General features: G+C 36.9%; 1 protein-coding gene across 10 annotated transcripts in view; it reads right to left on the bottom strand.

Moving 5' to 3' along the window:
- Nucleotides 1–1,166: 1,166 nt before the first annotated feature.
- The window catches only part of dati (datilografo), an 811,390-nt gene continuing 800,337 nt past the window's right edge, over nt 1,167–12,219 (bottom strand). For all 10 annotated transcript variants that reach the window (XM_069846946.1, XM_069846942.1, XM_069846937.1 and 7 more), the window contains one exon: nt 1,167–12,174. In XM_069846946.1, the coding sequence (XP_069703047.1) occupies nt 10,919–12,174 (1,256 nt within the window). In that variant the 3' untranslated portion in view covers nt 1,167–10,918. The remainder of the gene's footprint in view (nt 12,175–12,219) is intronic.

Genomic DNA, 12,219 nt, shown 5'->3' with positions numbered 1-12,219 from the left:
TTTTAACGTACCTTGTTTACATGTTTCGACCTATTTATGGGTCATCTTCAGAACTGGTCGTTGTTGGTCTTGGCGCCTCTTGTTGTTTCTGTGAAGGTGCGTTCGTTGTGTAGAGTCAAAGAGTGTATGTGTTTTAAAACTGAATTGTGTGTTGAGAATAATATCGTTGGGGTGTGTTTTCGTGTGTCTGTACATTTCATATTGTTCTAGTGTGTTGAGTTTCTGGCTTTTTAGTTGGATGTGTAGTATTTCCATGTCTGTGTTGATGTCTCTGTAGGTGTGGTTGGCATTTGTGATGTGTTCTGCATATGTGGAGGTGTTTTGTAATTTTGTTATGGCCAGAAACTCAACACACTAGAACAATATGAAATATACAGACACACGAAAACACTCCCCAACGATATTCTCAACACACAACTCAATTTCAAAACACATACATTCTTTGACTCTACACTACGAACGCACCCTCACAGGAAACAAGAGGCGCCAAGACCAACAACGACCAGTTCTGAAGCTGACCCATAAATAGGTCGAAACATTTAAACAAGGTACGTTAAAATTCAACACAAGAAAGTCTTATCATACATATTCTGAAGTGAATAAAATTGATGTTAAACTATAAAATTCGCCCGAAATGTTTCGCAGAATTTTCGTACAACATATGAATTGAAACACTAAACAATATAAATTATAAAGATTTATATAGAATAAATTAGGATGGTTAATGACAATATTCTTGAACTGGCAACATTTAAATATATTGTCATCAAGGTTAGAATCTATGTTATGATTTGTGGGTCCAATAATGCTAGTATTTATTTTGGTTTCGATATTAGGGATTTTATGGTGAGAATTACAAGTTAAAGTTGATGTGGAAACAAACTTCATACAGAACAGAGCTTTAATTTTCTTAATGACGTCGATGTACCAAGATGATCACGGGACAGGATTTGGAAACCAAGAGATCATAGAGGCTCTAAGACAGGCACGTCAAGCGCGGGCATTTCTAGCCTTTAAACGAGGTGTAACAGTGACGTAGAATCTCTTTTAAGCCTAAGCCTTCATGCAATTCTGTAAGCGGAAGGTCTCTAGATCCTTGTCAGAAGTTACAATATGCCCGCACTTGACATTGCTCTGAAGGGATTCAGCAAGGAATTATAGACACATTTTGCTTCAAAGTTTCTATTAAACTTTATTACATTTAAAGACACCCACACACAACAGCACAAGATAAAACATATTTCTTACTTTTTTCAATGCTGCAAATATTATTTGCAAGCTCCAGTAATCAACTTTTTTTCTTAAAAAAACTTTCCTTAGAAAAAATGAAACAAATCACTCTTCGTTACCGATAGTTAATATTCACACCCACCAGCATTGGCAGAATGTTACATTTTGTTTTTCTTAGGCTAAAGATTTGTTTCTGTATAATAATGCATTAGTCAGACCAAGACAGAAATAAATGCAGTGGTTTGAAGAAATGCGATGCCTCTCGAATCATTTCCAGCCGTTCAAAATGAGGAATCTAATAGGAACATCCTCACAGCTCTACATGCCATTTTGCACTCAATCAATTATTAATTGGACTTTAAAGACTGCCTAATATATATTATCTATGTATTTCGTTTCACCAAGACTTTTAGTTATGCACATAACTTTGGACTAAAAACTTCTTTCACTCAATTTTCAAGTATTAACGTTAACTAACAATGAAACAGGAAACTGATAATTAAACAGTTGAACGTTGTCAAGGAGCGTCTTGTTTTGTTTTATGTCAAGATTTACGTAGCGCTGTTGGCACCAGTGTCATCTCATTGTTAAAATATTGTGGAATGAGGTTATTACATGTATAATTCAGCAGCAAAAGACACAGATCTCTTCAGAACATACAAAAGCTGTGAGTAAAATCCCTTTAAAATCGTTAAACAATCATGTATTCAGAAAAAAAGTAATACTTTTATGAGAATAGTATTTTTTAAGTTTGTTTTTTGCTGATATCTAGTCCAGAATTTTTGGGGTGGCTTCGTGTGTAATTTTTAATTACGAAACCAAATTCCACAAAATCGTTACAAATGAGTTAACTGATGTTAGCAGATCAATTTCTATTTCGTAATAGTTATAAACTTACGTAATACAGTTGGCTTCAAAGAAGAGAAAATACTTTCCGACTAACTGTGAAATTCGAGGTTATGTAGGACTGGACTTCAAGTATTTTCCCCATATGAGCATACAACTAAAACGTTTTCCGCTGCAAAATGGCAGACCGCTCGTACCAAAATGTTACTGAATTGTCCGAAAGAATGCACGATCTTTTAAACAAAACACTCCCAACATCCGTTAGCAACCGACGATTTAAAAATAGAATAATATTGCTAGATTTAAGCAAAACTGACATAAAATTAACAAAATATGCCCCATTCTGAATATACCTCTCATCCATTCATCTACAACTTTGACATAAATTAAAGACAGCACCAAAATAATCTTATAGTACTATGAAAAAACAAGGTAAGTACTGCATCTAGTGTTACTATAGCTTTGTAGGTACTTGTATTGCTTTGAGATAGTGAAAGCACTACACGTACAACAGTACATAATAACAATAAAAAATACAATTTGAAAGACAAAAATAAATCAGACTTTCCTGAAATATTCATGTTTTGTGCACAACATACACACACTCACATACAAACAGACATACTTACATTACTTATAACCTAAAACAAAAAAATTCTATTTTGTAAACAACATTATGTGTAACATAATGAGTATAATAATATGATGGGTGTTATAGTACAGTGATAATTATTATAATAGGAACTTAAAATAGAAAACACAAACAAGCTTCAATGATTGCATAAATGTACTGAAAGAAACAGAATGAAAGAAGTCGATTATATTGTGATTGTAAAAGTGATATAAGTATTTGATGTTTGTTTTTTGTGTCATTTAACGACACTGTTTCTTAAAAGAATCGTCGGTGAGACGATAAGGTGATCATATTATGGAGAAGAAAACGGTCGTAGTTAATGTTATGAGAGTAGCATCCTGGCGCATGACGCAAATAACTGAAACTACAGCCAGTTAGGAATTGAACCCTAGTACTCTCGAATATTAAGATGGTACAGGACACCGTGGCCAGTAGAACTTATACATCAATAACTTATACACATTTCTGCAAATGTACAGCGTGTTTTCAAATACCCGTGGCAGAATATGGTCGACTTCCCCAAATAGATACGCTGGTGCCGAGTTATGATTAAGTGAGAAATCTTCTAGCTTTATTTCAGTTGTTAATTCCCTTTCAGTGATACCAAATTTGTGCTTTTGATGCACGCTAACATTGTTGTGTTATACTACGTTTTTCAACAGAATGGTTATGCGTAACTATATTGCGAATCAATCATTGCTGAGAAATTTTTAATCAAAGCAATAAATTTCTCTTTGCCTGTGGTTTTCCAGCACGGATCACAGATAACAGTATCTATGGCAGAAAGACCAATAACTTTGCCAAGATAATAAAAAAAAGACTTACATTCCACAACAAGACATTACTCCCTGAACTGACCCAGGCTGAGGAGAGGTATGGTGGTCTCTTACGTGCAAAAATCACAGATACGGTTCTGCTTAAAACAACGGCAGGTTAATCCACTTCTTTCATTCCAGCTTCTCACTACATCAGCAAAAAAAAAAAGTACGGGACAAACTTAACCTATATCTGCTGCGAGAACAGCAGAAAACATCTGTAAAACAAGAAATTATGTGGTTTAAAATTTGGTAATAATCAAGTTACCAGAACACAACGGCTTGGGAAATGTCGAATAATTATCTGACAAACATAACCCTACAATCTTAGGAGTGTAGAGGACTAAAGCACCAGCACATATGCTATTATATTTACCAGTTTCTGAGACATAAATTTGTTCATTAGAAAATATATATAATCTTGCAATTAGCATTGTAAATCAATAGTTAGCAATTACTGAGGTAATGTCTATTTTACATGTTCCCAGAATATACATATGTTTAGGATATAAATTGTGTAAGGCAAGAATTCTAACAAATCTTTTTACAAGTTTTTTTTTTCTCTAACGTCACATTCAATTTGTATTTTTCATTAAAAAGGGAGCTCAGCATAAATGTATTAACTTTATACACACGAAATTCAAAACAAAATAGTAAATTACAGTTGTTGTATCTATATTTAGGAAACATGTGTTGGCATTTTATTCCAAAACACTATTTGTAATTAATAATAGTTAAATTATTAACGGCAATAATAGTGGTGATAATCATAATAATAATAAATAATAGATAATAGTTATTGTAAACAATAATAATAATGATAACTGAACACCATACAGTGGGTTACAACTGTTCGGGTTTTTATTAATGTGATGTATCTATAACGCAGAACAATTAACTAACGGTATACGGTTATCTTATTCTGTTCAGAAACATTTCAACTGTATATTGTGTGTAATGAGCTGTAATATTATGTATTAATTAAAAACTATTTCACTACAACATCCTGTAAACTATATGTTAATAATCATTGGAAGCAAAAAATTATTTGTTAATTAACCTTGGACTGAAATGGTATGGCGGATGTGCATATGAACATAGGAACATTGAGAAGTGCTGCATCATGCATTCTAATCATTTCCGTATACGTTGTACGAATTCCTTCAGGTTTGCTCGAAAACGTCAATCCAAATAAAAGATTCCTTCATTTTTTTACAATAAATTATATTTCGAAATAAATTATTAGTTTCAACGTAAGTCTCAATGTGATCTGGAAAACGTTTGTTCAAGATTAAAAAATAAGGACACCCTCTTTCTGTAACTGAACCATTCAGATTATTTCCTTTGTATTTTGGGCACAGTTTGAAAACTTGATTTCGAACTAGTATTCGCCCACAAAACTCGCATATAAATCTGATCCTCGGGTTAGAAAGTTTCTGTAAATGAAAGCGCAAACCATTTCAAAACTGCATGAGCACATATACACCTTAAAACTGTACTACATATGTTTGTAAGTAACTACTTTGATATAACATGCATGTTAAAACTACTCTATTATGTATATTGTTAGTGGCGATATTGTAATAAACTGTGTTGAATGATACACATGTACTATTGAACTATTGTTGGAGCCGGCTTGTGCAGCTCTTTACGGACAGTTAATATTATTATTATTATGTAACAAGTAAGAACTGAAATCTGGTGTTAAAGAGAAATGATTGGTTATGTACGCTTGGGTACATAGCCAGCTTATGTACACTTCAAACAGGACACTGTAAAGACATTCATGTTTGCTTGTGTGTTGTATATGTGCTCACACCAGTAGATTAGAATGTACAACAAAATACGGACATGCATTCAATGGTAATTTTTTACGGTATATTATGCCCAATTGTATTAAGGCAATTTATAAAAAAAAAAATATATTTAAAAGTGTTGAGAAATACTTAAACCAAAAACATAATCTGATATTTCCATTAAAATTTGTAATACAAATTCGAAATAAAAATTTTGGAAAGCATTGCTATGAATAAATATACTTTAAATTTCGTATTGCGAATTATATATTCTTAGGCCTACTACATTATTTTTAAATTGTAAATTACAATTCACGTCTACGTTCTATATTCAACGTATTCTGTTCACGAAACGTTTCTTTACAATAGAAAAGCTTACAACGATTGCAAATTCAAAAATATAAACTTCAACAACACTTGTTACATAATTACAAGGATTTGCGTTGTTTTTATACTTTTGTAGCTTACGTATTAAAAACTGTAAATCCTCAATGGGGTTTATTCACTCAAGACATTTACAAGCCTCAACATTTCTAGTTACCTCCACTTTCTAAAGAATAGAGACGTGCTCTCTATCAACACACGTTACCCCACCAAAGGAGCAGCACTTTCAATTCAAAACCTTTTCACCTACTCTTTCACAGGCTCGGCAAACGACAGCTTTGTGACTCTAGAGAAAACACTCTCAATATTCCAGTGTTCCAATGCAACATTTACTGTAAATGCATGAACCAACTTTTCATGGTTGCAAGTTCACAAACTTTTAAGAGACGCATTGAAGGAATGAAATCTTGACAATAGAGTGAGAATAGGGCATTATTACATCTCAAACCGAAATAGTTAACCGATTTTAATGTATTTTTATTCCCCCAAAAAGTCATGTTATCAAATTGGTGACACTCGAACACCAAATTATGTATTTATATTAGGAACATGAGCTTCATTTTTAATATCTGCCAGCGATCATATCTGAAAACATATTTCATTGTGTACGACAAAATAATAAAATAAAATAAAATAAAATTACTACCGTAAAATTTTCGTAAATGTATAAACTTTTTTTTTCCTTTTTCTCATCATTTGCTACGAACAAATTCGTAACGATGGATATAGTATTGTTTTTTACCTTCAATTCTTTGAGTAATAACTTGTAAGGAAAACAAAATATTTTCAGAAATTAAATTGGTTAATAATTTGTATGTTCGAGACAATTCTTTTTCTTTAAAAACAAATATAATCTCACTAGTTTACTACATTCCGTTACCTTCCCATACAAACCTGAGATGGAATGCCTGAGAGAAGAAAGACTTGAGAAAAATTTCATAACCCCCCCAAAAAAGTAGCCCATAAAAAAAATCCCCACTCTACGCCCCTGAAATATTACCTTTGTCATTCCTTCATGCTATCTATATATTTGGGACACACAAAACTTATCTGTTACATATTTTTTCATGGATTTTTTTTTGGTTTGCAAGTTTGAAAACGGACACATTAGTAGCGGTTGGAAAAACTGGTATAAGACAAACATATTCCATGTTGTACAATGGAGGAGAAACAAACAATATCATTAAAAACGAGTCCGCGCAACGAATCCACGAATTAAACAGAAAAACTGACGTACAGTGTGTACGTTGCACTATTGTAAACAAAAATTTACATGTTAATAATAATTTCGATACACATATGTAGGCCTGTTATTTAAAATTTAGAATTTTGAAATTCCTTATAATTTATTTTAATAATACAAGTGAAATAATGCTTAAAACTGGAAAGAGAAAAACTCGATATGGTGTGTATCTATATTCCAATAACTTACAATCCTAAACATGTTACCAAATTACGGCGCCAAAACGTTTGAGTAACTGTACCGGTAACAGAATTTATACGAATTGTAGGCCTATTTTTAAAATTCAAATGTAGTACATACAATTTTGAAGTGGTGTATACACACTTCTCATGTATGTATAATTTTTGTAGAGGTTTACATAACAAGTTTCCGACTCTATGTATTTTGTGGTAATTATTTAAACCTTTTTAAAATCTATAATGAAAAAATGTTATTTTAAAATAAAAACATGTTGATATTAAAATGAACCCGGAGAGAGGTTCATTTTAAGCTATTACAATAAAATACTACATAACTGCAGCATTTTGTAAAAGTGTAATTGTGGACATGTTACAATGTGTTGTAACATGCATACTATTGTAAACTGTGGCACATCTCTGTGTCTGTGTATGACGGAAGGATATTCTGGCCGTAAACCAAGGCATACTGTTAGCGTCTCGTCTGTTTTCTTCTGTGTCAGATATGCGCTACATGATTTACGGACATGATACCCCCTTAGTATTATTGTAGTACATAAGAGTGTTGTACTCGTTATGTATTTGGGCTATTGTAAATTATTGACAGCATATATTCTGATAGACTGCAGCATGTAGATTTTCTTCTGTTTGATACATAAAGTAGCAGACTTATTATGTACTGGTATTTTCCTATTGGCTTTTGTGTGTTTGCAAGGCACACGCGGTGTGTCTGTACGACCGCGTGTGTTCGGGCTATTGCGTTACGTCACACATACATTTAGAGTGTCACACTCTATATTATATATTACTGTGGCTAAGAGTTGTATTGTATATTGTAGTGCGTAATAGTGTCATACATATTACGTATTCGGGCTATTGCAGGAAAAATTGTCGCATAAACGGTTGTGTATGTGGTACACCCCGAGTGTCGGACTCAAGGGTGTATTGGGCTATTGTAAATTATTGTAGTTTTTGTTTCCATATATGGTTTGTGAATGTGGTACATCCTGAGTATCAAAGGATGTATTTGGGCTATTGCAAATCAATATAATATATAAAATACATAACATGAGTGTAGGACTCAGAATGTATTTGTTTTGCTATTGTACAAGTGTGTGTTTTTAGAACGATCCAAAATGTGTGTATGTACCAGGCGGTTACATAAGATGCCTATTGCAAAAAAAATAGTTTATTTTTGTACTGCAGCATTTTTTAGGCCTTTTATGTGGGAACAAAACTGTTGTGTTTACATTGTTGCGTTTTCTCACGTGATCCAAACAATTAAATCTTCTAGCTTTTCAGTTTTCATTTGTTTCTAATTTGCTTCTTTCCGAATACCAACTCTATGAACGTAAATATCTTTAACTGTCATTAGCTTAGCTTTAAGCGGACTCCTTAAATATATTCGAATGTTCCAAACAGTTTGGAAAAGTAAATAATTCCGGACAAATGTTTCAAAGAAGTAATTCATAAAATAAAATTTTTGGAACTTATATTCTGAAGAATATGAAGTGCAATCGAATACATCGGAAAATTGCTGCTTAAATACTTTGGAAATTTTAATAATATAATTGATGTTCGGAAAACCTATAATTTTTGTGACGGTCTTTTGAAATTAAAATGTTCTTAATGTGATTTTGGGAAACGTATTGTCGAAATGTTTTCTATGCTTGTGCGTGGAAACTTAAAATCTACTGAGTAAGGTATGTTCGTTTCATTACAATCTTGTTCCCACATGGAAATAAAAAATAACATGTTGTACTTACATATGAGTATTATCATTATGTGTATCGGCTGTACTGTGTAAACTATTCCGCCATGTTGATCACTTGACAATAGCTTCACTTCCATGTCTGTCGCAAGAAAAAATATAATAAATTAGGCCGGTAACTCTAGCACCACTTACGGATAGTCTAATGAAAATTAGGTTTATTTGTTTTACAACCGACTTGCATCTTATCCATTTATATAGGCCTTTCGGTATACCGTCGCATTTAATTTGAGAAAAGATACAAAAAAATAAATTCTATATTGCTCTAAAAAATAGAGAAATGACGTAATATTATTTCTCTGCGTAGAGATTATTTAATTTTAATAAAGGAAATAGGTTTCAAACTTGAAAGTGAAGTGGGTTTCAAATGCCAACATGGCAGCACAATTTTATGAAAAATGTTTATTGCATGTTGGTTCCGGTCCTATTGTTTGATTGATACTGTAATCTTTGTGTTCTATTTTTATATATAAATTGGTTTTGTGTATCGTCCAACTAAATGCTCATGCAACCCATGACTCAATACTGTATTTAGCAAAGCCCCCAGAAACCACGCGTGATGTCCGTCCGACAAACAGGAACCGGTTCCCAGGAGGCGTTGTTCGTAGTGGTACTGTGTACTGTAGCATTGGACATATAAAAAGTGACATTAACGGTTACGTTATGTGAACTATTAACATATCGCCCCAAGTTGGAGACCAAAGAAATTAAAATTACGGAACTATTGTTGTAGTTATTGTTTTGTTTGTACAAAAAATCAAACGCGACCGCCGAAGGGCCGCGCCGGTGTGTTATCCAATACGGACAGCTGAGAATATTTGTTGTAGTTTTTAGGCAATTTGTACAAGAGATTCTAACCATTATGTTGAGCTATAGCGGGATTGTTGCTAAAATAAAGTAGCATCGGAATTTCGACCGTCTTCGCGCCGTGATGCTACTTTGTTTCGTCCAACAATTCGATTTTTAAAAATACGGGAAAAATCTGTGACTCATTCACTCGAACACACTCACACTATGAGAATCGAACACATTTAACGGAACCCTTTGAACTGCGCAACGGAGTACGAACGGAGAGATCGTCTAACGACAGCTACTGTGATTGATTATTCATTGTGAACTCAAAGATAAAAAAAAAAAACGCTTTCTGAAAAATTGACTAATAAAATATTGCTGGTTTGTCTTATGGCTAAACCCCGTCTCTATTTTTAAATATCCATCTATAAAGAAATTAAAGCCATAAAGACAAGAACGTATCAAAACATTCATCGAACATAAAGGAACTAATCAGATAAAAAGACCATTAAATATCCGTAAAGTCTCAAAGACAAGAAAAAAATGTTTTGACTCTAACCCTAAATAAAAATAATTATAATCACAGCCAATGGTTTCTTCTCAAACATAATTGCGCAGTCTTATTAATAACTAATATATATAATATATACTCCTTTCACTAATTGTCTGGTGATTTTTAAAGAAAATAGTAGGAATTGTTATTAAAAAATAAATAGTTACCATTTCAAAATATCGACAGATTGTGTTTTTTGCAAAAATTTTACTGTTGTATCTTGTTATTCCAAACGGTAAAATTATTTCGGGAATATTTTTTTTCCTTAATAACATCTTTGATCGAAAAATTTTTTTTTCCAAACTAATCTCGCTTTCTTGGCAACTTTTTTCTTCCACGAAAAACAAACTATTTTAGTCACAATCACACACGTGTATATATGTACAGACACTCAACATTCTATCTGTCATGTACATCTTATACTACAGCTTGCTTTGCGTCTGGCTAACGGTGGAGATTGTTACACAGTATTTTATTTCTTTCCGCGTTCCTCTTCTTGCACATTATCTTCATTTTTTCTTAAATTATATATTTAATAACAAAAATCACACATATATTTTGTTCTTCCCTACTTACTCGCACTACCGGTATTATGTATATATAAATTCACATGCATTTATCTGTTATAGTTCATCCATGCTTAATTTTTCCTGCATTTGTATTGACTTAATAATAGTTTCATGGGTTGTTGCTGTTCTGCTGCTGCTGCTGCTGCTGTTGCTGCTGGTTCTGGGACGTGCCCGCGCTGCCCGACAGACTGAAGCCCAGCGCTCGGGGGTCGCCCCCGTGGAGGCGCAGAGCCTGTTCCAGCCGCTGTTCCTGCAGGCGGAGGGCCTCGCTCAGGTCGGGCGACACCTGGTTGTGGTGGGCGTGGTGGTGGTTGTTCATGCCGCCTCCGCCGCCGCCACCGTTGCCGCCTCCGCCGCCGTTGTGCGCCGCGGCCGCCATGTTGTGGTGCCGCAACGCAGCGTTGCCGCCGTCGCCGCCCCCGGACGCGTTGTTGCTGGACGCCGCCACCGCCGCCGCCTGGCTCACCGCGAGTCTGAGCGCCGCCTCCGCCTGGGATCGAAGCAGCGCCTCGGCCTGGTGTATCCGCAGCGCTGCCGCCTCGGACGACGCCTGCTGGTGGTTGTGGTGCGCCTGGTGGCCCCCGTGGTGGTGGCCGGCCATCGAGTCCAGCCGCATCGCCGAGTCCACGGCCATCGAGGATCTCATGGCGGCGTCCATGGAGCGCATGGAGTCCGCCATGGAGGCGGCTCGCATGGCGGCGTTCATGGCCGCCTGGGCCTGGGCCTGCGCCGCCGAGACGCCGCCGTCGCCGGAGGCGGGCGGCGTGGACGAGCCGGGCCCGCCCGCGGAGCCGTTGTTGCCGTTGTTGCCCCCGGGCGACGCCACGCCGCCGAGTCCGGACGCCCCCATCCTCATGGCCGCCGCCAGGTTCACGGCTGCGGCCTGGACGGCGGCCGCGGCGCTGGAGTCGACGCCGATGCCGCCGGGTCCCGGACTGCCGAGGCCCCCGGACACTCCCGCGGACGACTGCCCCACCATGGCCACCATGGCCGCCATGCGACTTGCGTTGTGCAGGTCCTCGGCGCCGTACTGCTGCTGCAGGCCGTTGCCCCCCCGGCCGCCCAGGATGTCGCCCAGCTTGTTGTTGTTGTTGTTATTGTTCATTATGCCGCCCGGCTCCGAACCCGTGCTGGATAGACGCCCGCCTCCCGACGAACTGTCCGAGTGGGCGGACGGGCTGGCGCACATGGAGGACGGGCCGCCGCCCCCGAGGCCCGCCAGGCCCCCGGCCGACGACGCCGCCACCGCCGCCGCCAGCAGCGACTCCCTCTCCCGGCGCTCTGCCGCCGCTCGACTCAGAACGTACTGCGCCGCGAACTGGTGCTTGGGGTCCATCCTCATGTGCTCCATGTGGCTCAGCAGCCCTGCGGAGATACCGAGCAAGTGAGCAGTGCGTTCCCCATCCCCAC

The sequence above is a fragment of the Periplaneta americana genome, chromosome 15 (genome assembly GCF_040183065.1).
Source record: "Periplaneta americana isolate PAMFEO1 chromosome 15, P.americana_PAMFEO1_priV1, whole genome shotgun sequence".
Classification (NCBI taxonomy): domain Eukaryota; kingdom Metazoa; phylum Arthropoda; class Insecta; order Blattodea; family Blattidae; genus Periplaneta; species Periplaneta americana.
The sequence above is the reverse complement of the archived record's forward strand: the minus strand, read 5'-3'. Positions and strand labels throughout refer to the sequence as shown.